The 27,304-nt window shown below is 37.9% G+C and overlaps 1 protein-coding gene and 1 long non-coding RNA gene across 5 annotated transcripts in view; one reads left to right on the top strand and one right to left on the bottom strand.

Moving 5' to 3' along the window:
- The window catches only part of ZEB1 (zinc finger E-box binding homeobox 1), a 216,700-nt gene extending 192,839 nt beyond the window's left edge, over window positions 1-23,861 (bottom strand). The window contains exon 1 of one of the 3 annotated variants that reach the window (XM_066233122.1): window positions 23,760-23,861. In XM_066233122.1, the coding sequence (XP_066089219.1) occupies window positions 23,760-23,817 (58 nt within the window). In that variant the 5' untranslated portion in view covers window positions 23,818-23,861. Of the gene's footprint in view, window positions 1-21,598; window positions 21,878-22,430; window positions 22,525-23,759 lie in introns of those variants that run through there. The other 2 variants (XM_066233125.1, XM_066233124.1) reach the window with 2 other exon arrangements.
- LOC136306697 (uncharacterized) overlaps window positions 23,399-27,304 on the top strand; it is an 84,198-nt gene continuing 80,292 nt past the window's right edge. For both annotated transcript variants that reach the window (XR_010725659.1, XR_010725660.1), the window contains exon 1: window positions 23,399-23,550. This is a non-coding gene — a long non-coding RNA (uncharacterized lncRNA). The remainder of the gene's footprint in view (window positions 23,551-27,304) is intronic.

The raw sequence follows: 27,304 nt of genomic DNA, 5'->3' as shown, positions 1-27,304 counted from the left end.
TAAGACTTTATAAACCCTCCTCACACTCTTATAAACCTTTCCCACACTGTTATTAACCTTTCCCACACTCTTATGGACACTTTCTATGCTCTTAAACACTTTCTACACTCTTAAACCTATGTAATTTTTAAAACATATAAAATTCTATATGGGAACTCACCAGTGAATATGCTACAACTTGAATGATGAAGATGATGATGAATTAGCTGTGCAGTACTGATGACAATGAGATGAATGTACTGCACAGCCAGGAAGAGCATTTCAGCTCATCTGAAGATGCCACCTCAGGTGTTCATCAGGTGGTGCAGTATCTTTGCCCTCATCCCTAACTTCTGTTTTCGCTAAAGGAGTAGGCGTAACTGGTGTCTCCTTCCAAGTGAGGAACATAGTTATAAAGAGTTGCTGGTGCTGCTTTTTCTTCTGGGCAAGAAGGTTTTTATAAACCAACATGCCACCTTAGATTGTATTTGAGCTGCAACGAATGAAGCATCTGGGGGTCCCATTCTTGAGCCACTCGCTGAAGTTCTTTGGCCATTGTGACCATGGTTGCAAGGCAATCAAGCATTAGGCCAGCCTCCTCTTCTTCAATCCCTAGTTCCTCTTGTTCTTCTTTCTCTTCCTCGCTTGCCAACTTTGTCATCTCCGTCAGGTCTCCATCAACGGTTGTTAAGACTTAAAGCCTCCTTCCTTGATGGCGGTTCTGAATGTGTTGTTCATGTACTCCTTGACTTCGGCTTTATCCGAAGAGACAGCTTCTCCATGCAGAGAAACGCTCTTAAGTCCAAATGTTTCTGAAACTTGTCAAACTAGCCCTTGCTGGCACTGAATGGGGTTGGTCTGGTTGGGAGAAGCAGTTGATGGTCATCTGCTGTACACTACATATTTTAATATTCTTTTAATGTTTTAATTAATATTTTTTATATTTTTATACTTTTTCTATTTTTTTTGGCTAGAAATTGCTTATTTTACTGCAAAAATAATTAAGATAATATATAAAAATACCTATATATCGCAAAATCCTGCGATATAGTGAAAAATCCATGATACAAAATTAGATATGTACAATTTAAAAATCCACGATACAGTGAGACCGTGAAAAGTGAACTGCGATGCGACAAGGGACGATTGTCTTCAAAAATGAAACCGGATTGATCAATTAAATTATCAAAACACTCTGAAAACGCTCAAATTAAAATGTTAACTATAATTTAGTGCTAAAATGAATTCTACTTTTTTCTTTTCCACAATGTAATATAGAAAGTTCTCAAGAGCTTCTTGAAACAAAAGCATTCAAAAAGAGGCTTGGAGAGTGAGCTAGAGCACAGGAACAACGGGCAGCCGCCTGGGCAGTAGCTGAGGGTCTGGAAGACCGAGTGCATTCCGTGCGTAGCCTCCTCGGGATGTGAACTCCACAGCTGCCCAACAAGAGGTGAGCCATGCGCTACAAATACCAACAACTACAGACTAAAGGTGAAGTGGGTTTCTTTGCAGGAAAGAAGTGTAACATTTAAAATTCATACTGTAAGTATGAAAGAATATCAGGCAAAACTTAGAACTTTTTTGTATTTATATTCTGAATATTTTTCAAGTTTTCCTATAGGATTATCCATACTCAGGAGGAAAAAATAAATCATTTTCAGCAAACTAGATCTAACTGTGACCTATGTTAAAATATGTAGATGACATATTATAGAGCTGTGCACTTGAAACCTGTATGGTTTTATTAACCAATGTCATCTCAATAAATTCAATTAAAAAAAAAAACTAGCTGGAATGCAAAGACAGTGACATTCATGTATTCCATTCTCTGTATACAGTATCTTCATAGTCTTCCTCTCTACCCAGATTTCTATAATATCCTTAGAATTTTTCAATATCTACATAGGTACCCACAGAGCTTCAACATAAACTCCACTCCATTATTAAGAGCTGACTTGGTCTTCATCCAGAACTATACCTCAAAAAAATGGAAACTCCAACATTTTACTCTCTAACCATACTTCCTCCTCTTCTGTATCTCATCTCTCATGCCTTCATTTCTACTTCATCTCAGGGAGCTCTCCACTCCCAGAACCCCTCAATTTTCCACCAGCTCCCTCTCCAGGCTCGTTTCCTTTCCTACTTACTCAGCCACTAAAAAGCATCAGTTACTTAATCTTTACATTGCCCAGCTACTACATCTGTAAAATGGATCTAATACATACTTCATATTCACTAATTTATTCAACAAGTATTTGAGCCCATTCTATATGTTGGGCATGAGAATACAAGAGACAAAACATACCACCCTGCCCTCATTACAGAATCTTCTGTAGTGAGAATTAAAATGAGTTAATTTGCCACAGTTTATCATCTAAACCAGTGGTCCCAACCTTTTTTGGGCCACGGACCAATTTTATGTCAGAAAATATTTTCACGGACCGGTCTTTAGGGTGGTATGGATAAATGTATCATGTGACCGAGACAAGCGTCAAGAATGAGTCTTAGACAGATGTAACAGAGGGAATCTGGTAATTTTTAAAAATAAAACATCGTTCAGACTTAAATATAAATAAAACAAAAATAATGTAAGTTATTTATTCTTTCTCTGTGGATCGGTACCAAATGGCCCATGGACCAGTACCAGTCCGCAGCCCAGGAGTTGGGGACCACTGATCTAAACTGCTCTAACATCAACACATTAGCTTCCCTAAACTCATTACCTCAATACCAGATTAATGCTACATTCTGATCTCCATCACTCATTTTGACCACAGAGTGCATCTAAGGAAATCACAACTACATATAACAATCTGTTCCACTAAAAATGTATACTTTCTAGTTTCAGTTGGGTTCACAGGTCGGCTCAGTGATTATTTCATTTCTCTTGGTTAGCTCCTTCTCTCCTTTGTGGGGCTCCTTTTTCTCTGCTTGACTCTGAATGCTCCCCAATATCCTGTCTTCTATCTTATTTCCTCCTCAGCTCTCATATGCTCCCTATATGGTCCCATGGTTTCAGTCGCCTCTCACACTTACTTTTCCATCCTAGGGCCCCAAATCACATCCCACAGCATCAGATTCAAGGTCAATTGCCTTGTTAGACCACCCCATTGGTTATTTCACTAACATCTTAGATTCAAAATATCCAAAACTGATTTCCTCAGCTTCTAAGTTGATCCTCACTCCTGTACTCTCCCTTTGGTGCCCTCATCATCCACACAATCACTGCAGCTAGAAACATGGTGTTTCTAGCCTCCACTGGCCATTTCCAAACATCAAGTCCTACTGAATTTACTATTTATTAACAACAAAAGAATCTAAAATGTTTCCTCTTCTCCATTTCTATTAACAGAGCTCTACTATAAGCCCTCATCACTTTTATTAAGCCAACTACTCCCCTTGCCTCCAATCTTTTACCCTTTGAATATATCACCCATGAATGACTTACCAAAGCACAGAATGAGTGACCAAGTTCAAGCTCCTAAAAATGGCATAATAAATGTCTATGATTGGCCCTGCCTGGTTGGCTCAGTGGCAGAGCATCAACCCTGTGTGTGGAAGTCTGGAGTTCGATTCCTGGTCAGGGCACATAGGAGAAGTGACCATCTGCTTCTCCTCCTCTCCTCCTTTTCTCTCTCTCTCTCTCTCTCTCTCTCTCTCTCCTCTTCCAGGAACCACAGCTCTACTGCTTCAAGTGCATTGGCCCCTGGCACTGAGGATGGCTCCTTGGAGCTTCCACCTCAGGTGCTAAAAATAGCTCAGTTGCAAGCATTGTCCCAAGATGGGCAGAGCATCAGCCCCAGATGGGGATTGTTGGGTAGATCCTGGTTGGAGTGCATGCAGGAGTCTATCTCCCCTCCTCTCAAATAAATTAAAAAAGTCCACGATCTGGTTTCACACCTGTCCATCACTATCCCTTTTTTATACTCTTGACCACACAACACACATGTCCTTGCACCTCCAGAACACATCCTTCTTTTATCACCAATGTACCTTTGCTCCTACTTTCCCCTAGAGTGGTCCTCTGCTCCCATTCCCCTCTGTCCCCTCACCTAAATTCTCATACACAAACACATAAACACAGACATAACCTTCTTTAACACTCACTTTAGACATTATCTCTCCCATTAATGCTTTCTTTGGCCATTCTTTCCACTTCTCAATATCATAGTGACTGTACTGTATTACAAATATGTTTTTATGACTCTTCCATTATTTGTGAGGTCTGTAAGAGGAGAACCATACTTTATCCATCATTGTATCAATAGCATTTACCACAGTGTCTACACCTCATAGTAGGCAATCATTAATGTTTATTACATTACATTAGCTAATCTAATACCAAGAATAGCAAGTAACAAATTACAAAATTATATAAAACTGAAAATAAAAAATTAGATGATTTTTCCTTTCTGAATGTTAGTGTTATCACTCAAGTGTTAACAAAACAGGGGGAGGTGTTTAAGGACTAGCTGCAGCTCCATTCAACAACAACAACAAACACCCCAGACTTTTAAATATAGTTCATCCTCCAAATGGCTCACGTCTTTACCAAAAAAGTAATTTATAAAATGAATCCCTAAGTATTTTGACATTTGAAAGAAAGATGCTGGTAGTTGGTAGAATACATGGAGACTTGAAGCTACCTATTAGAAAAATATACTCATCCTAAAGGGGTCATCTGACCCAATTTTTGAAGAGAAACAATTTAATACAAATTTCAGTTGTTCTTAAATTAACACACACAAATATTATGGAGTAACAAAGCAATTTTGCATTAATTTAAAAAATATAATCAAGATTATTTCTCATTTTCTGAAAAACATTCCATGAAGGTTATACTCCAAAATTTGCCAGGGGTATATTTACTTTCCTATGTTGTTAAGATGGATTAAATTAAAATATAAAATACCATATATTATAAGACCTGGTCTCCCCAGCAGAGAAATGGATAAATACCGGATATGGATGGGACACTTCATAATTACCCAGAATCCTTTGTGAACATCCCAAATTATCTGACAGTCAGAGCTATAAAATGCTGAACATTTACAGGCATGCTTTAAAAAATGTCTTTATTCAGCTAAAAGAGCTACCTTAAAAAAAAAAAAGTAAATAACTGCTTATAACATACCACATATAACTTAATCTTGGAAAAATAAAACATTAACCACTCAAGTAAATTAAGAAGGAAATACTGGTCTTTTGAAGAATATCTGCAAGTAAATTTTTACAGTTTCAGCTGAAGAGGAAAAATCAGTAATAATTGTGTTCTGCTGACACCCTATATCACTAAAAGTTAAGCTATTCAAATTTTAACAAAGAAGCCTGACCTGTGGTGGCGCAGTAGATAAAGCATCGACCTGGAAATGCTGAGGTCGCTGGTTCGAAACCCTGGGCTTGCCTGGTCAAGGCACATATGGGAGTTGATGCTTCCAGCTCCTCCCCCCTTCTCTCTCTCTCTCCTCTCTAAAAATGAATAAATAAAATTTAAAAAAAAAAAAAATTTTAACAAAGAGCAACACACAAAAAAGCTGAAATTCTTTTTTTTTAACAGTTCTTTTTTAGACAGAGACAGAGAGAGAATCAGAAACAGGGGTAGATAGGGATAGACAGGAACAGAGAGAGATGAGAAGCATCAGTTCTTTGCTATGGCATTTTGGTTGTTCATTGATTGCTTTCTCATATGTGCCTTGACCGCAGGCCTTCAGCAGAACCCCTTGCTCAAGCCAGCGACCTTGGGTCCAAGCTGGTGAGCTTTGCTCAAACCAGATGAAACTGCGCTCAAGCTGGCAACCTCGGGGTCTCAAACCTGGGTCCTCCACATCCCAGTCCGATGCTCTATCCACTGTGCCACTGCCTGGTCAGGCAAAAGCTGAGATTTTTAAAGACAGCATACATATAGCATGAGACCTCTCAAGAAGCTCTAAAGGAAAGACTTTAAATGTGACTAGGGTTAGGAGTTGACCCATGGAAAAACTTTGATGTAGTTATGAAACCTGTGACTTTATATGGAAATTCCTGTAAACTGACCAGATTCTCAAGAATGTAAACCTTAATGGGTAAAGAACCAATGCTCTAAAGCAGGAATTTCCAACCAGTGAGCCGCCACAAGAATTTTTAAAACATGCGCTAGTCAGAGGTACTGACCTCTTTTTCCTTAGATTGTTAAATTAAAAAAAAAAATGACAACAGCCAACACAATATCCATGCAGTGTGAATGAATCAGAATTTTATCTATTTTTTGTCAGATCAGCAAAAAATGTATTTTTTGGTGTGTCACAAAATTTTAATAATTAGTTTGTGAGCCATGAGATAAAAAAGTTTGAAAATTACTGCTCCAAAGGATGAGTCAGATTTTTCTCTCTTTACCCCAGGGGCTCACTTTTACATATCAATATTAGCTTCTTCACAATTGCCCAATTTTCTCTATTCACAGTCTATTTTATTTTAAGATTCATCCCTGAATCAAATACTGCTTTCTGGAATTTATACATGCTACATTTAAACTTTCTAGTTGTAAATTATTACTTCATCAACTCATTTTTGGAAGAAGAAAGGTCACTATCATTTGTGCATAGGAGCATATCTGCAATTAGACTAACAGGTACAATTTTACCTAGCTACTTTTTTCATTGCATGAATATACGGACACAAATTTCACTGAGGAGTAAATTTAAGCAATATCTAGAAATACATAATTTACCAATGTAACTTTTAATATTCTTAAAGGGAATTATGTAATCATTTCCTCATAATCTGACAATGTGCTTGCAACCTTAAAACTGGTACCCCATTTATAAAAAAATATTGAAAAAATAGCATATCCCCTTAGAGATAGATCCATTTCATATGGTCTTCCACAGTTTTGTGAATAAACACATGGTATGGGGCCAGGCTGCCCACTAGGTTTGAATACAGGCTCCACTACGTGACCTTAGGCAACAATCTCTCTGCCTCAGTTTCCCTATCTATAAAATAACAGTATCTTCTTCATAGGGTTTTAATCCAGATTAAATGATTTAACATTTTTAAGTGCTTAGAATAGTGCCTGACACACAAACACCATTAAAAGTTTGATAAATAAAACAAAATGGAAATATTCTCAAATAAAATGTTATATCCACAAATGCAACTGTAAAAATAGACATCATATATGGTTTATGTTAGAAAAATAAAAGGTAAGGCTATGCCTTCTCAAACTTTTTGCAACATGATCAATAAATGAAAAATTTATGAAGGTAGAAAATCATGTTAATACAACAATGTTAAAAACTTAAGTGTCTGTACCCCTTGAAATAAATAAATACATCTTGGAGTATCTCACATCCAAGAGTAGGTATTATATTCTACTAAACAGAGTGATTATTAATATTAAGTAGTAATATTAAAAATAAGTTTAAGGTATATATATATAAACAATAAGTATAGAGTTACTGTTACCTCTTATATCTATCCTCTGTCCCTCCCATTTGGAACATGAGTTTGTCATGTTATTAACTCATCCCTAAATTTTTATCACTCCCTTCGGCGTTGTATGCTATTTGTATCCTTAAATAATATATTGCTTCATTTTTCATGTACTTATCTTTATATAACTGTATAAGAATATATGGCATGGCTCCAGTTTGTTTTGTTCCAACATTATATTCCAGGGTAACTCAAGTTGTTGAGCTTAGCTGTCAATTTATTCATTTTTAGTATTGAATAGCATTGTTTTATGAATACCAGTATTCATCCTACTGTTGATAGATTTTTGAGTGTTTTGTTGTTATGAACCATGCTGTATAAACAACAACATACATCACCTGCTATCTCTATAAAGAGGTTTAAGACATACTTAGAAATAGCTCAGAGTGCATCTTCAGTTTTATTTAATGTCAATTTTTTATCCTAGTGGATATACCAGTTAACATTACTATCAGCACTGCCTAAGCATTCCAGTTCCTCCATATTCACATGAACAGCAACACAATTTGGCTTTTAATTTTTGAAAATCTAGGATGCATTAAATGCCTTCTCATCTGGTTTTAATATGGATTTCCTTAATTATTCATGGGGTTGAATATCTTATGTACATTATGCTTATTGGCCAAGTGAGTTTATTCTTCTATGAAGTACTTATTCAAGTCTTTTGCTTAGTTTTCTATGAAGTTGTTTATCTTTATTTCATTGTGTATTAGAACTTTATATGTGTTGAATACTAATCACCACTCTCTTTATGGTATGTACTGGTGAAAAGAAAGAATTAATTTTGATGTAGTCTTATTTACTAATCTTTTGCTCTATATTCTGTGCATTAATATCACTCAAAGTCATTAAAATATTCTACTTTATTTTCCTATAGTTTTACCATAACTACACCTTTGCCTTATGGATAGATCCAGCCCAATGGATTTCCCTAAATATGAGGCAGTGGTCCAACTCAGTTTTCTTTTTCCATTTGATTAACTAAGTTCCCCAATTATTAAAAGAGCATCCCTGTCCCCAGTGCCATTATAAGTCAAGTTTCCTTAATGAGAACCTTGTTATTATTATTGCTTGGATGTTTTGTAGAACTTGCTAGTAACCTGTATGGAGCTGGTATGTTTCTTTGTGAGAATATTTTTCTTTATATTAAGACGACTCAATTTTCTCTTCTTTCCTGATCCAATGTGAGGTATAGTTTTCTAAGAAGTCCATTTGATCTAAACTTTCAATTATATTAACATGAAGATGATCATTCCTGAAACACCTACAGTAACATGCCCTCTTTCAGGGGTCCCCAAACTTTTTACACAGGGGGCCAGTTCACTGTCCCTCAGACCATTGGAGGGCCGCCACATACAGTGCTCCTCTCACTGACCACCAATGAAAGAGGTGCCCCTTCCGGCAGTGCAGCGGGGGCCGGATAAATGGCTTCAGGGGGCCGCATTGTGGCCCGCGGGCCGTAGTTTGGGGATGCCTGTAATTTCCCTTGATTAATCTTGCCAACAGTTTTCAATTTTAAGTCTTCTCACAAATATCCATTTTTAACTGCATGCTTCCTAGAGCTATTTTGAATGAGAAACTTTCAGAAAATTAAAGTTTTGTTTTATTTGTAATCTGCAAGTTTTGTATATGCCGGCTTATTTCAATGTAGCCAAGAAAATGGCCAGTTCCTTCATTAGCTTCATTTATCATAGGCAAGGCAGTACCGAATCATGCCATCTAAATGTATTTAATAAAATATCTATAGTAGAAAACCGATCTCAAAATACATATAACAGAGCCCTACACAGAAACATTAATAAGTGCCAGAAATAATCTAGAAAACTCCTTACTAGTACTAGACACAGAGGATTTTAAAACTTTGGAGAACCATAATTAATGGCAGTCAAACCATATTATTCTTTAGAACTATTAAATCTACAACAATTTTGTATGAGGTGTGATTTATTGATTTGGAAAGAATAAAAATAACACAATTCCTCACAAGAGTTGAGAACTTAGAAGTAGAGTTCCAACTTGGTGCAAAGATTTCAGCAACCAACTCTAACCAAGGCCACTTCTACTTCTAGTGAAGTAAACCTTTTATGTTGATATTGATTATGATGGTAGGCACAATGGTGACAGTGATGATGGTAGCAGTGCCATTTAGGACAAACACTATGTGAATCTATTAGCACTACAGTACATATAAGCAAAAACTCTGGAAAACAAGACAAATCAGCTTTTACTTTATAGCTTCTCCTACTTTTAGTAAAGCAAGCACGTGGATTCTTGAATTTTTAATCATTTAACATTTAATAAAGAACATAAAATGATGAATTATATAAAAATAATAATGTCACTCTCTACTTTAAGACCTCTGGCAATTCCCCATCACTTCCAAGATAAAATCCAATCATGGCAATATAAAGCGTTTTTTCTTTATTTGCTTCCTACCTGATTCTCCAGCCTCATCTCTAGCCATTCCTCCACTCTCTCCTACAGAGTTCAAACAAACATGACATGCCTGCCCTTTGCCGTGTGTGCGCCTCATGCTTTTGCATATACTATGCCCCTGGTCTGGAAAGTTATTTTCCACATTTTACTAAGGTAAGCCACATATATCCTTTAAGACTTCTCCATTCCCTCTATGTATGTGGAATAGAATATCACAGCAGTTACCAAACTATATTCTAAAGGTCTGTTTCTCTATTTTTCTTTTCTGCTATACTGTGAGCTCTCCAGGGTAAGATACTACATCTTTCATCTTCAGAGTCTCATTACCTAGCACACAGTAATCCATGATACTCATTCTACAGATGAACAAGCATAGGCCCAAATAAATTGAATTACTTTCCCAATTTCATAGGCCAACTAATGGCAGATTTAATATTAGAATCTAAGACTTCAATCTCCATGTCAATGTTCTTCCTTTAAACGGACCTTAAGGACACTAGACGAGAAGAAATTATGCATTAATATCTAGAATGTTCAAGCAAACACAAGCTAAATGGAGTATAAAAAAGATCTTTAGAAACAAAAATAAGAAGGCACAGTTATAATGGATTTTCAGGGAATTGAAATTGATGATAAAAATAAAAAGTCAGAAAAATACTATCTTAAAAATAAGAACTGCGTGGGAGTTAGTCCAGTGACACGCATATTTATTCTTAGGGCACAAAAAAGACAAATATAAATAAGCAAATAAATGTATCTGTAATCAACTTCAAAGTCACAAAACATTTTTTCTTTGGTCATAACAAAATGAGGGGTAAAAAAGTATATCGCTAAAGATCAAGCATTTATGCCAAGGTAACTGGCAGAATAATAATTAATGCCAAGATAGGAGTCACTTTATTTAGTGTACAGGGGAAAAAGTTAAAAGAAAATAATATTTTAATTTAAATTAAAAAATCACCTACCTAAGAATGAACTGAAAAAAATCTCTCAATTTACAAATAAAAATAATATATAACCAATTGAAATGTATGTTTTAATATTCATGAAATACAAGGAAACAAAGCCTAAGTACATCTTATTAATAAGTCTTTCAAGTTACCTTTGGGGCAGAGGGGAGTGGGGCAGTAACATTTTTAATCATTGTTCAACAGCACTGAATGCCCACACCGGGCCAGGGGCACTGGGAAGCAATAAAAGGCAGTAGCTGAAAGCACAGACTCTAAAGTCAGCCTAAATGGAGTCAAATCCCTGATGTACTACTGCTTACTAGCTGTGTGACCTTGTGTACATTACTTAATCTCACTTTGCCTGTTTCTTCATGTGTAAAAATGGACCTAAAATAGTAATAGGATTATTGTGAGAATCAAATGAGCTAATAAATGTAAAGCACTCAGAGCAGTACTTGGCATACAGTAAGTCATGTATGTGTAGTAGCTGCTATATGTGCCATGCTATTACTACAATGACTAACATCTACTGGCATCCCAGAATGAGTAAGTCTCCATTCTGAAGGAAACCATAGTCAGGTAGAGGAAATGACAGATGAACAAACCATAATACAACAGAATAAATACAGTAACATAAAAGACAGATTCACAGGTATAACAAAAGAGAACTTTCTAGGACAAATGGAAAAGAGATAAGGGAGCATTTTGGAAGAAGACAGACATACCTGAGATAAATTCCTGTTCACCTTTCAAAACATTCTGGAAAACATGAGGTAGGGAGAAAGGAAGTATATTTCAGGTATTCACAGACATGGAGAGAAAGCTTGTAGATCTAGGACTCTATGGGCAGTGGGTAGTAGGTGGGAGGTGGTCAGCAGATAGATGGAAGTGGTGGTAGGGGCAGAATCATAAATCAGGACCTGTGTGTCATGCTAAGGATCTTAGTTTTATCCAATAAATTAATAAAGAACCAGGAAAAGGATTTAATTGGGGAAATGATTAAACTTTTCTTTTTTTACAGAGATAATTTTTGGAGCAGCCTACAGTCTAGTATAAGAATTTGGGTAAAAAAGGAGGATCCTAAAGCAATAGAAATAGAAATGGAGAGAGAAAGACTGATTTGAGAGATATTCAGAAGGCAGAAATAACAGCTTTGGTGATTATCAGGTTATGAGAGGGAAAGTTAACCCTAGGTTTTAACTTGGGAGGGTAAATCATTGGTGGTGGCACTAATAATGAATGCAGAAGGAAAGCAAGACTAAGTGGGAGATAAAAGAAATCATTTCAACTTTGAACATGTGAAATTTGAGAATCCTGCTGGACATATAGTTAGAGAAATTGCATTCATTCTAGTTCTGAGCAAGAGATAAAGATTTTAAAAACATCAGCATAGACGTAATAACTAAAAACTAAGAGAGCTGGATTGGGTCACACTTAGGGTGTATCCCATGAGAAGAGAAGCAGCCCTGGATAGTATCAACGAGGAAGCTTTAGGAGAGAAGAAAGAGAAAAGATGAGAAAACTAGAAGGGTAGTAATATGGAAGCTAAGGAAGCAAAATCTTCCAGCAGAGTCAACAATATCAAATACAGGGAAGTCAAATAAGGTAAGACTGAGAAACTTTCATGGGACCTGGAGATAGTGGAGACCTCTGCACTGCAGCTTCAGCTGAACAGCAGGGTGGACTCCATATGCAAGGAACTTAGAGATGGTTATGGAAATCATATCAAAAGAATGATTATGTCTCTTAATGAACTCAAAAAAGTGGTAAGTTAAACAAATTCCCCATGTATAGATAAAAGGTATGGAATGTGAAAAAGAATTGGTACAGTGCTCAAGTAATTAAAACTACAGAGGAAATAAAAGGCCATTCACATTCTTGCCACTCTCTTTGGGCATCTTTCTCTGGAACTTCAGCCTATTGAAGTATGTCTTCATGAATTAAATATGTGCCAAGAACATGAAAAATTTTGAAAACACTAAGAACAATGCAATGGCTCTCAATTTTAAAAACATATAAAACAAGAAAAGTAGGGTGTGCTCCTCTACAGTCTTCAGCTTTGGTTTGTAGTTGGGTCCTGAAAAAAAATTTTTTTAAAAACTCAAATAGAAATTCTCATGTTAAATTTTGATGAGTAATAACAAGTTTTTGTCTCTTGCAAAGTCCTCAAGATTCCTTAGGCAGGCCTATAGATGAAAATCAAAACAGGGTATAGATAAAAATTAATCAAAAATGGATCACAGACCTAAATGTTATGGTCATACAGCTGTAAAAAACAATAGAAACAAACAAAAAACATATAAACACATTCTCTTGGAGTAGGCACAGATTTCTGAGAACATAAAAATCATGAAGCCTAAAAGAATGAAATTATAAGCTGGACGTCATCAAAATTTACAACTTTTGCACTTCAAATATACCATTAAGAAAATGAGAAGACAAGTCATAGGAAGGGAGAAAATATTCCAAAAACCTATATCCAAAAAAGTATTTGGATCCAGAACATATAGTAAACTCTCATAATTCAATAATAAAAAGATAAGCAACCCAATTAAAAATGCGCACCATCGCAACAGACATTTTACAAAAGAAAAATATACAAATATCCTTTATCAAAATACTCAAACATTATTAGAATCAATAAAATCTAAATAAAAGCCAAAGTATACAACCATAAACCTACTGGACTGCTAAAATTAAAAATACGCACAAATATTTGAAAGAACTGCAGCAACCAGAACTTCCATACATTGCTGGCAGAAATATGAAATGTTATAAGCACTTTAGAAATTATTTTGAGCTCTGGCCAGATAGCTCAGTTGGTAGAACATTATTTGAATACACAAGGTTGCTGGTTCGATCCCGGGTCAGGGCACAGACAGAAACAGATCAATGTTTCTCTTTTTCCCTTCCTCTCTCTCTAAAATCAGTAAATTTTTTAAAAAATAAATCAGTTTTGCAGTTTCTTATATAGTTAAGCATATACTTCTTATGACTCAACAGTTCTAATTCTGAGTATTTATCCAAAAGAAACATAAGCCTATCAATACAAAAATTTGTGTGTGAATGGTCATATAAGCTTTATTCTACAGCAAAGAAACAAATTCAAAAAGTAAGTCCATTGTAGGTGAATGGCTAAACAAATTGTGATATAATCATGTAGTGAAATGCCATTCAGCAATATAAAAGGAATGTAGCGCTAATACATGTAATAACATGGATGAATGTAAAAAAAACATTATGCTGTGCCAAAGAAAGTAGACAAAGAGTACCCACTTTATGACTGTTTATATAGAACCCTAGAAACAGTAACTCCAATCTCTAGTAGTTAAAAACAGATCAGTCGTTGTATAGCCCAGAGGTAGAGACGATTGACTGAGATGAGATACATAGAAATTTGGGGTTGTGATGGAAATGTCTTGATTGTGCTGGTGTTTACATAGGTGTATGCCAAGATTTTTCAAAATGTGTATCTATTTTATATACTTACCAAATGTATATGCAAATTCTACTTTAACAAATTTTATTAATACACACACACACACACACACACAAGTACAACTTTAAATTTTGCCTTAATCTATACCACAAGAGAACAGTAAGACAACCATCATCTTAAATACATTCTAAACCAAATGAGCTTATAGAAGCCATGGACTCCACACTCCTTAGGCTAATCAAATACAGAATGTAAACTTTAGCTGGAGCTTGATTTGTTTTATGCAACAGAATAACACTAGGACATGGTCTCTGAAGTCCCTATCAATATTATACATAAAAGTAGTTAGTATAGTAAGCTCTCTCAATATAATGCCCCTTAAAAAGTGTCCAAGGCAGCCTTCTTCAAGCTAGAAGACATATCACAAATAGCATAAGGATGAAGCTTCAGTGTATATTACTATTCTGTTACTACTGATTTAACAAACAGCCTTGTTATTTGGGCTAGAACAACTAAGTAGTTTGTCAAAGCTACACAAAAATGAATAATTTTACAACATCCTTTTAGATAGCAATTATGTTAGAGTTAATATTAAAGAAGAGGATAAGAATTTAAGTGTTGCCTGACCAGGCGGTAGCGCAGTGGATAGAGCATCGGACTGGGATGCGGAGGACCCAGGTTCGAGACCTCGAGTTCACCAGCTAGGGCGCGGACTCATCTGGTTTGAGCAAAGCTCACCAGTTTGGACCCAAGGTCGCTGGCTTGAGCAAGGGGTTACTCAGTCTGCTGTAGTCCCACAGTCAAGGCACATATGAGAAAGCAATCAATGAACTAAGGTGTCGCAACGCAAAACTAATGATTGATGCTTCTCATCTCTCTCCGTTCCTGTCTGTCTCTATCTATCCCTCTTTCCGTATCTAAAAAAAAAATTAGTGTTTATTGATACAAAATTTAAAACAAACTTAATCTAATAATATAAGTAAAACATTAAAGAAACATTTTATCAAATACTTAAAACATACACCACAACTGTGTTTTACCCGTCTCATTTAACCTTCCCAGCTCTGAGATTACTATCCTTATTTTACATATGGGGAAATCCAAGCATTAGAAGCCTGAGTAACCTGGCCAAAGTGACTCAGCTAGTAAATTACAGGATCAATCCAAACTCTTATCCATCATATTTGCTCCTCTTAAAAAAGAAATGCTATATTCAAAAGGTGAACACAAGATGTATTAAAGACCTAAGTGTAAAAGGTAAAATTACAAAGCTATTAGAATTATATCTTTGCAATTTATGAATTAGGAAGGTCTTCTTACCATCCAAAAGTAAAATTTTGATAAATTTAAATACATTACAATTAAGGATGCCTGTACCATAGTGAAGTCAACCAATAAATGACCTATTGGGAAAATATTTGCCATGTCTAAAACCACCAAGGGATTCCTCTCTCAAGTCCACAAGGAAGTCTGGGAAATCAACAGGAAGTGGAAACCCAACTATAATAGAAAGAAGGGCAAAGGATATGAAGAGGCCAGACATAGAAAGAAAAACCTAGATGGCTAGCAAAGGCATGAAGACATGATCAACTTCCCTGGCAAACAGAGAAACATATATGAAAACAAACATGAGATTCTATATAACTGTCAAATTAGCAAAATGTATGATATTGTACAATATTCAAAACAGGCAAAACTGTAAGAAAATAGAGATTTTTAAAAAATTCATTGTTGGTAAAGGTAAAAATTGGTGTAGTCATTTTTAGAAATTATTTGGCAAAATTTAGTTATATTACATATGAGACTACCCTAGAACTCGGCAATACCGTGCCCGGATAGATGTCCCCAGAGGGTTTCCCACAGCCAACAGCAACACGTAGAAGGAAGATGTATATATTACATAATTATTTGTACCCAAGAGCTGGAGTCAACCTGAGCGCCCATCATTAGGGAAACTGATAAGTAATTTGTGCTAGATGCAAACCATGAAATACTGTACAGTTAGAAGCAATGAACTACATGTGCATACAGCAATATGAACAGATCTCAAACATGCTGAGTGAAGTAAAATACAGAGCAAAACAGCAGTTATATAGATGCAAAACAGCTACATAACTTCACAAAGATAGAGACAAATACATATATAAAACACGTAAGGTTGGGAACAAGTGAAGGCTGGAATGATAGTGTGAATGGGGCTTGAGACTGGAAATGAAGAGAAAAAATTATAATTAAATTAATGAAAGTATGCCTCTATACTAAATTCTCTTCATCTGAAATGTTTTAAGTGGTACAGTCACATCAACTATACATTTGTATTTATGCAAATGAATTAGAGATTCCTTTTTCTGAGATGACTGAGCATTTTGATTTTAACTAGAATAAATTTGAAAATTTATGGCATCTAGTTCTTGGTTACCTCACCATCATAAATAAATATGCTCCAAATGGTCTAATAAAAGGATACTGAACTATGAATCTGAAAAGCTATAACCTAGTCCAAGCTAACTAGAAACAGCAACTTCATAAAGTTCTTTTACCGCTTTAAATCTTGCTTGCTTCTCTGCAAAAATGAATTTGGATGATTCTTCCTAATCTCTCCACCTCCAAAATTATTCCATTTATTTTCAGTTAGTATTTATTCATATGGAATTATAGTCTCTGTCCTCTAACTATTCCCAGGAAAAAACAAACAAACAAAAACAAGCACATTAAGAGATTTAGAATAGGTACGTAGCAATAGGAGTGAATAGCAACTTAGTTTTTTAAGAGCTGAAAGGAGAAAATGATTTTCACAACCTTTTCAAGTATACAAGACAGAGAGGTGGTTACCTTGAGCCCAGAATCAGACAATCTATTTCTTAAAAGATTTTACATGTCACTATTACCCCTTCTCAAGATCAATACCCCTTCTCAAAAAAAATGTCATCCCTATTTTATCTAGTTCCTATTTAAAGGCCATAAATTTCAGCTATCTCTATCAGTTTTCATATAAAAATGAACTCTAATGGTCCCTTTCATATAAAAAAATTATAATATTCCAAGAGAATGATAATTTAAAAAAATCAACAAACTAGTCACATTTGGTGTTTAAAAATAAAAAACCAAACATTCCATTTGAACTGTGGATTAAACAAATATAAAGATCTTAAGAATAAGGAAAATTAAAATATAGTGTAGATTGGTGAACATGAATGGTAATGAGATATCTGAGAATAGGGGTGTCACATTTATAAACAGAAAATTCAAATCAGAGTACTCAAAATACATTAAAAATGAAAATTAGAATATTTTAAAAGAGGAAATAGAGGACTTTCAATATTCTTAGAACACAACAATAAACATAAAAAACTGACCTCATTCTCATATTTATCTTCCATTCACATTTAATTTTAAACATGACTGGGGTAAGGTGTTGGGGGAGGGTGGTGGGAATTAAAAGGTCACAAAACATCTGTTACTAATAATTCTAGCACAGATGTAGTTGTTACTGCAAGAGATGATGAAGGTTTTCCCAGGTTGCCATACTATAAGGTCTTCTACCAAAAGCCTTAGTTTATATCTGAAACTCCACATATCAAGTTTCAGTAACTATATATAAAGTTGATTATGAAGAGAAATGTGTGTATGAACAGGTAAATGTCATCCCTATGAATATAAAGGGCATATATTAAACAACAGGAAGATGACTAAAGAAATAAGAGAAAAAATAACTTCTTAGAGGATGAAAACTCAAGAATCTAATAACATTTCATAGCTATAATAGAAAAGGAGACTTGAACTTGACCCTCTTTTGCTCTTCCCTTTTGGAATCTTTTAATTTATCTACACCTAAATGATATACTCTAAAATACTAATTTTTTCTCTGCCAACTTAAGACAAATATTACTTATCAGAGTATCCTATTTGAGTGGTATACCACCTTGCCATATTTTCAAGTAACCTAGTTTCTTAAGCTAAAAAGCAGCATAACCACCTCCATCAAATTTACAATGTAGACATGCTCACACCATAATGAAAAATTTTAGGACATTCATGTCCTAAGAATGCTCCCTTTAGGAATATAAAACACTGTCCCATCCCAAGGAAAGGTAATTTCCTATAGCAATGCCTATATAATAGATCATATTTACTTTTAACTTGGGTCACTGCAAAGCTTTTTCTACTATATGTATATCCATTTATTTTCTACATTTAGCACGTCATTGATTATTTAGCAGGTAATATGTATAACATGTAGCCTTTTTAAAAATGTTTTCAAAGTCATTTTATTATATTTCCTAATCAAGGTACCTTTCAACCTTAAATTTTTAAAAAATTTCAACAATGAACGTTTTTTAGCTTACATATTAGAAATGAACATGCATTTCATTTAGTGATCAAGCTACAAAGATTAAGAAAACTTTTTCAATCCTAGATACTATTTCTACAATTTTATCAAGTCATCTAACCTCTCAGTACACTGCTGCACACTAATGCGTATCTCCTTCCAACATCTCCATGATTTTTCTTCTACACTGCAATTCAATACAGGTAGTTAAGAGTAGCTAACAATATAATTCCACATAATATTGCATCTGTGTTTACATTTGGCTCTAATCACATGCTTAGAAGTGATTTATATAGGGGAAAGCAAAAAAGGGTAAAAAAAAACCAAACCACACAACCATGATAAATTACGCTATTATTTTTAAAATATTTCCAATTTCTCACCACATGCTTAAAAGCAACTAAACCTGCAATCATAGGGTATGGCATTTTTTATCAGGGTCATATTAACAAGTGATTGGTCCTTCCAATTCATAAGATACTTTAAGTTTTTCTTCATGCTACAATTATGTATGTCATGGCTTTGTTCCTCCATTCATTAAAAAAAAAGTGAGTGAATCGTACCCAATCACTACTGATCTCTAGGAATCAGAATATCAAATTCAAGAACTATGTATTAAGAAATATAAAACTATATTCTCCCTCTCTCTCTCTCTAACATGACATACTAAAATGGGAAATTCACACAGGCTTACCTAACAATTCAGGTAACTTTACTTAATTCAATATAAACAGTATCACTTTGCATTATAGTACTGGCATTGGCATTTATAGAAATAACTTAAAAATAATTAGGGAAATAAATACTTCTACTATTTGACCAATGAAAGGCTTGCAAAAGTTTACAGTTATATTGACTTAAGTATTTAAGGACACAAACAAACAAAAAAACTAAATTCATTAAGTCTTGTGCATTATTTATATGTAAAAGATATCAATTTACATAATTTGTTTTAAAGAATTCTTTTAATACAAGCATACAATAATTAAAAAGACTTTTCCACTGTATTTAAATCCTCTAACAAACTTACATTCCTTAATGTATAGTTGGTAAATTTAAAATTTATGCACTAACTGAATGTGATTCTTAATAAAAAGGAAAGGAAAAAATATAATCTAGAAATCACAAACATCTAAGTGACTGCTGTTTAAGATCTCATTAGTAGTTGTCTGCCAACCCATGCACAGTTTCCTATGTTATGGGAAAATAATTACACAGTATTATCAATCAATTAATTATAATTCTTCTTATCATATTTACCATTAATATCTTTTATGTTTAAAAATATCTTCTTCAGGGCTCTTAACACGAATAAAAAAGTTAAAAATATGGTAAATATGCAAAATAAATACTGGCCAATCCAAACCTCAAACATAAAACATTTTTTAAAGCAGTAATATGACCCGTCTAAAGCAAGACTAAATTGATTGGAATCTCAATTTCAAGATTTAAAAAGCTAAAATATATAAAATTGTTCAAGTTAAAACATTCCTACCTCTTTCCAGTCCTGGCAGGGCTGGTTTGAAATAACAGTAAGATTCAAACTTAAAGGAAAGGTCCCTTTCAACACAGAGGTCCCAATCAACAGGAGATAAACATACTCATGGTACCACCACACCAATAATTATTTTTGTTAGCATACTCTACTGGTGGTTCCAAAGACGGAAAGAGGTGCAAACGACAGAAAGATTTGTACCCGCTATTCCATCTAAAGTGAATTAATCAGCATGTGGTCATTAGCAGCTAGAGTATGTGTCCAAAAATAAATACTGGTAAATACGTAAGAAAACCACATGGATAATATAAGTAGAAAATAAGCCATTTTAAAAACACAAACAAAGCATTAGATTATAAATGATAAAAAGCGATTTAAGCATAATTCTAATGCCACCTCTTTACAAATGACTATCATTACCATAAAGTTACTACATAAGGTCTGATGCTTTGGCCACACCTTAATTGGTTTATCCCTGTCAGGTTACATTACTTGATTCTCACGTTAATATCCTACTCTGCAGATATATTCTAGAAAGGAAATCAAAATATTTTTACCGGAGGTTCATTAGTTAAATATGCACATCTTATTTTTAAATGAACAAAAATCATTTATATGTAAATAATAGCATAAATCAGCTCTATGACTACCTGCCACTGCATAGAGCATTTATTTCTTCCTTTAAAACGATCTTAGAGTTCACATTTTTTCCAAGCAATTCTCTCCAATAAACAACTGCAACTTAAATATGATTGCGTTGCTAAGAAATAACCAGCACCTACACTGTTTCACCACACAATGACATGTAACTTCATTTTTAAATTGCAAATTGTAAAGCTTAATCAAATAGCATGATGGTGATCATCGGCAACGGATGAAATGTATTTGAGAAAAAGAAACACAAGGAAAGAGCCAAAAGTGATGAAAATGGAAGATACCTGTGGTAGAACAGTGCTATCTTAAACACCTTTTGTTTTCTCAGAGTAATGCATACTGCAGACAAGACATTTTGTGCTAAACAGACCTAAATCTATTTTTCTAATATTAAACACAAAGGAAAAACACTGACAGCAAGCGTGGTAAATAGATCCCTCCCTCGAGAATAAAAGCAACAGACAGGAGATGGGGAGGGGGGGCTGACATACATGCCGGAGAAAACTAAACACCATCTTTTTTCTACCTGCACAAGTTGCCATTTGCTGCAGCGACCGAGAACCTCTTTTTCCTGTTGATTTCAAGTACCTTTCAGGATAGCTTTTCCCCCCTCAAGTCATCTGTTGATATGCCTTATAGGTGTAATATTCGTATCACAGGATCATTAAGAGAAAAATCCATTCTTTCCTGTTCAGGTAAACATGTTTACAGCAGCTGCACAAACGCTGGGTGGTTCAGACTCACATGTCACACACATGTCGTCAGCAACAAGAAAAGCCCCTTTCTATGGCGATGAACATTTTATACAAGGTAAAAAGCGAACAGCCCTTTCCGAACCAACTTACCTTTCATAAAGCCACATCAGCAACAACGGCAACAGCTCAATATAGAACACACTATTTGACGCTAAAACAGGAAATTAAAATTTAGCCTATGCTCCGCTCCTTGCTGTAACAAGTCATCTCTCCACAATGAAGATGCCAAATTATTAGTCATCAATCATAACTGATAGACGCTTTTAAAATCCGTTTATTTGAATAACTAAAATCATTCATGTAAGCAGGGATTTTAATGTCGGCTGAAATATATTAAAATATGTTTACGATTGAAAGGAAACGTCTTGGAACAGCTTAAAATCTTCGTATCTCCTTCTAGACAGGAAATCCCACACAAAACCTAAAATTGCCAGGAAAGGTTACAAAACCTCGCGTTCCACATCCGAGAGGGGAGGGAGAAAGGGAGCCCAGGCGCGGAGGTGGGGTAGGGTGGGGGGAGCGCGCGAGAGTTTTTACTTAAACATGTATTTCCTCATTTTATGGAAGATATGGAGATCCCAATGTAGGCGCATTTATTTCCCTATTCTTAAAAAACGTATTTTAAAAATAACACAGGGACCTAGGCAAGCCCCTCCGTGCGAAATGTACGTGTAATTCCTTATATAGCCTGGGCCGCAGCCGGCAGCAGGGCCGTTGCCGCCCATTATTATACAAACAGGTACCCGGCGGGCGGGCGGGGGCCTCTCCACGCGCTCACGCCGCCCCCCGAGCGGACAAGTCTCGCCCCTCTCGCCACAGGAACTGTCCAGACAATAACAATAAGCAGACATTTCGCTGCTGAACAGGAGGGAGAGAGAGCACAGAATCGCCCCCGACATAAGCAGAAATGCAATCAACTTACGTCTCTCCAAACTGGAAGAGGCGACTGTGCAACAACCACATGTTCGGGTCGCACTCCCTCGGTCTCTCTCTGATTTATTTGTTTGTTTTAAACTCTCTCGCCAGGCCGAGGGGTGTGTGTTTCCCCGGCACATCAGCACAAATCAATAAACACTGCAGCTGCAGCGTGAGCAGCCGACTCGCGCGCCGTCGGTCCGCCGTCCCCTCCCCCACCCCCTTCCACCCGAGACCGTGAGCGCCATCCAAGCTCCATTATCCGACTTCAGCGCTCCGAGCGTCCGGCCCAGGTAAAAACTTCCCCAAAAACCGAAACAGAAAAAGAGAGGCGTAAGCACACAGCCCCATCCCGGCAAGGAGAAGAGTCTCCCCCGGGAAGGAAGCTCTGTCTGTGGTTATTCCCTGCCTCTACCCAGGTAACAACTCCACCAACACACCCGCTGCCCGGCTCGCCGCCATCCACGGATCACCCCCAGCAGCAAGTAGGCGCCCGCGGCCGCCCAGTCGCCCCGCCAGCGCCCCACAGGACGTGGACCTCGCTGGCGGGGCTCGCCTCGGGGGCTCAGGGCTCTGTGGCCGCGGCGCGGAGGAGGAGTGCTTAGGGACCCGCGCCTCAGCCACTGATCCCCACTCCGCGAGCGCGCTGGCCGGACACAACTTTGCCGCCGCCGGCCGAGCCCGATCCACCCACAGCACGGCGCGCCCCACCGGCGCCCGCGCACACGCGCGCACGGACGACACGCAGCCGGGCGCCGCGTCCCGCCGCCGCCCGCCGCGCGCGCCCGCCCGCCCGGACCGAGCCGCGGGGCCCCGAGCGCCAGTGCGGGCCGCGGCCGCGGCGCGCGGAAGCCACTTTGCACGGTCAGGGCCGCTCAAGTTAGTTCCCAGCTCCGGGAGCCTGGGCGCCGAGGGAAGGGCGGCGAGGGGGTGAGGCGGGACGGCGGGGAGGGCGAGGGGCACAAGAGTGGGAAAAGTGCGGAAAGAAGCAACAGCCGCTCCACCCAAGCCCAGAAAAGTGAACGCCGTGTCCCGGCCGGCCGCCCAGCGCCGGGATGCGGAGGCAGCGGCTAACGGTCCAGGGAGGCGGCAGGGGCGGCAGAAGCCGCTAGGCGGAGAGAGACCAGGTAAGAGACATAACGGTTCAGGGAGAGCGAGCGGCCGCGGCGCGGCTCCGGAGCGGAGGGGGGCAGAGAGCACTACTTTCTACTTTCCCACTCCACTTTGCCCGTCCCTGCCCCGCCGCCCCCAGCCCGCCTCGCCCCTCACCCGTGGGGCGCCCCGGCTGCCCGGCTCCCCCTGACTCCGCCGCTCCCCGGTCTCCTCCGCCACTCACCGTTATTGCGCCGCGGGTTCGCCTGCTTTCTGCGCTTACACCTGGGGCCATCCGCCATGATCCTCTCGCTTGAGTCTAAATGCTCGAGTCACCTCCTCCCCCTCCCTCCCCCTTCCCCCCCACCCCTCCTCCTCTACCCTCCCTTTCTACCCTCCCCTCTCCCCACCGCACCTGGTTTACGACACTCGCGGCTTTACGACATCACCTTCCTTACACCTAGAGCCACTCGCTCTACGGCCGGAACCGTGTTGCTAGGGAGAGGACGGTTTGCGGCAACTGAGGGTCCAACTGAGTTTGAATTGGGGGGCGAGGGAAAAGTTTTCCTCTGGTGTCACGGGACAGGGCTTTTAGGAAACTGAGGGCATGTGGTCCGGAGGACGACAAGCTGTCGGAGTGTGAAAGGTGAAGGAGGAGTGCTCTGTCTGTTGTGGCCACACCCTCCGCGGCTGCCAGGGGAGGTGTAGGACTGGCTCGTGCCCCTCGGCACCCTTCGTCCTCCGAGCAGCCTGAGCAGCCTGTCTCCCTGATCCCCCACTCGCGTCCGTCGCTTCCGGGGCCCCGGGCGGGTGTGCGCAGGGCTCCCCAGGGAGTCCCCGGGCTTAGGGGAGGCAGGTTCGGGGGACTGACTCGGAGGCTCGGCCTCTGACGGCGGGACACGACGTCGCGGGAGACTGCCTGACCCTGCCGCCCTACTGCCTTCCCTTACACGGGCGTACCCCCCCCCCCTTCCCGCAGCGAGCCGGGATGGGAAGTGACTTCAGTCACAGAGCACTTCAGCTGGACCAAGAGCGAGGCGACAAGTTCCGCTTGCAAGCCACCTCGGCGGTGAAGTGAAATGAGTAATAGCCACACTGGCCCTGTCTCACTTCCTCATCCGCAACAGGCTCACCTGCTGTCACCTCGGCCCCAGCTCCTCCGGCTTTCCCCTTAGCCTGGTCCCACGAGGTAGCAGCCATCAAGATCAGGGTCAAGGTGTCAGCAGGCCACCGCTGACCACCTACATGGGCAGTCATTGCTGTACATGAACTTACGGCAAGAAGCACGACTGACCAATGTCGTCTTGGAGGCAAGATTGCTGACTGTACTTCAAGTCCCTTCCTTTATACAAGTAGGGGGGTTTCTGAAAGGGTATGTAGATAACACCACAGATACCAAGGAAGTCTGGTCTTAACTAGTCAGTAGGATTTAGCTTTCCCTATCCCCACCTCCCTCTCCAGTGAGGAAATGTCTTTGGAATGAACACAGTTGTATATCCAATAATATAGTTATAAATTAACATAAGAATTATTGGGAGAGAAATTGGGAAAACTGAAACGTGACATATAGACTATCAGAAATAACATAGTTGCCCAGCACAGTGCTGTCACACAGTAGGTGCTCCATAAATTTAGGCCTGTAATATGTGTCCTATCTATGCCAGGATTCTTTATTATGTTAAAACACAACACAAACCTCTAGAGTTTTAGAAGATTCACTAATAATTTCTCCAAACCTTCCAACTGAAATAAGTTTACAGCCTAAGTTTGGTCATTTAAAATGAGAATGTTTAATCCTGAATGTAGATGAAAATTTTCTCTCCCACCTTTACTTTGGCATTTTGAGAAGTGAGGGCAGTATTTATTTGAGCATGAAATGTGTGAATATGCCTTGCTATACATTATATGTCAGTATATTGATTCACCCTGAATGCCAAAACTGGAATTGTTCTTAATGGTCATTTTAAGTACAGGCAATTCTCACTTTCCTCAACATCCTGTTAACTGAGTTTATGTGTCAGAACCATGTCCATGCTTTCCTTGGTTCAAGTGGTAGGTTTTGTATTCTTTTAAGAGTGTATCATGTTCTTCAGTTGCTGTCTGAATCAGATTATGGACTTTATCCTTTGCCAACTTCCTTCCCCCCCCACACACACAAACAACTTTTTTTTACAGTTACCCTAATTTCTAGTCACAAAGGAAAAAAATACACTTTCTAACTCTGGCACATATTTCACTTATCTTTAAATTTAAGAACTATCACAGATGCCGTTTGCTCTTTCTGAAGTGCCTATACTGTAACTAAGTTTCCCTCATTGTTCCGCCTCACCTTGAAATCAGAGACAAAATGAAGGGACACATGAAGTAGAAGTCAATTTTTTCCTTACTTTAATGTTACTGGTTTAGTTAGCTTGGGCCAGATGTATGTAACAGATACCTTTTTTTTTTTTTTTTTTCCTTACACCTGTATGTCCTCCGTATCTAGCAGAGTACCTAGTTACATAATAAATGCTCAGTAAGTAAGTATTTCTTTATTATTATTTTTAAGTGAGAGGAGGAGAGATAGACACACTCCTCCTGCATGTTCCCCAACCAGGACCAACCAGGCAACCATCATCTGGAGCTGATGCTCATATGAGCCAAGCTACCCTCAGTGCCCTGCGTGACACTCCCAGTCACGCCACTGGCTTTGAGAGGGAAAGAGAGAGAAAAAGGGAAGAAGGAGGGAAGCAGAAGCAGATGGTCACTTCTCATGTGTGCCCTGACTGGGAATCAAACCTGGGATGTCCATACACCAGGCTGACACTCGATCCACTGAGCCAACTGGCCAAGGCTGTAAATATAGTATTTCTTAAATTAACATTGACTTTCCTGAATCCGTTCTTGACTATGAAGTAAGGATTGTTATCTACCTTCATCACATTAGTTCTTAGGAGCAGTTGAAATAAGGGATGTAAAAGCCTTTATCATTCATATTCTGATTTATCTTGAGACAATTGCTCTTGATTTTAGATTCCCCATAATCAGTTTCCCCAAATGATTAACTGTGCTCACTCACATTTTTAAAATATGCATAAGAAATATTGACATCCCAACTCCTTTAATACAAAATTTCAGTTTTGTAAAATCCTGTGATAATTAGGGATATTATAAACTGAATATTTGATTAATATATTTTGTTGATTGTAAATGTTCCCAGAATTATTGAAATCCAAATTGGAAAGAAAACAGACAAAAGTAATTCTCAGAATAAATTGCTGCTTTAAATCTGATATATATGTGATGGTTCTTATCTCTTAAATACAACTAAAGAATTAGAAAAATCTTTAGCATGAACTTAGAAAAGGAATAAGTTTACTAAAATTTAAATTTATATAAATCAAACATGATGGGGATATTAATAAGAGTTCAATACATATTCTGTATTGTTGGTTTTTAATAATTATAGTTCTATCATATGATATATATTCAATATATGTTACTTTTAATGTTAATGAAGTGTTAACACTGCTTCCAGTGAGCACTGGGATTAAATACACCGAAGTGGAGGTGTTCTGCTGAAAATGAATTACTGTAATTTATGAATTTAAAGGAAAAATGTAAATGGGTAGAATATTTTCAATATTGAGTTCTTTTCTATAATTTTTTCATGAACCCTTTGCACCTGGGTTTGCTTTCCATATAAGATTTATGTATAAGTGAGGATAAAATATGACATAAAATTATGTTAAGTTTAAAATATAGATATTTTATGGTGTTCCACATTGAACCTATGATTTCCTAAACACA

Source organism: Saccopteryx bilineata, chromosome 5, assembly GCF_036850765.1.
Source record: "Saccopteryx bilineata isolate mSacBil1 chromosome 5, mSacBil1_pri_phased_curated, whole genome shotgun sequence".
Taxonomy (NCBI): Eukaryota; Metazoa; Chordata; class Mammalia; order Chiroptera; family Emballonuridae; genus Saccopteryx; species Saccopteryx bilineata.
This window is presented reverse-complemented; position numbering and strand designations above follow the sequence as displayed.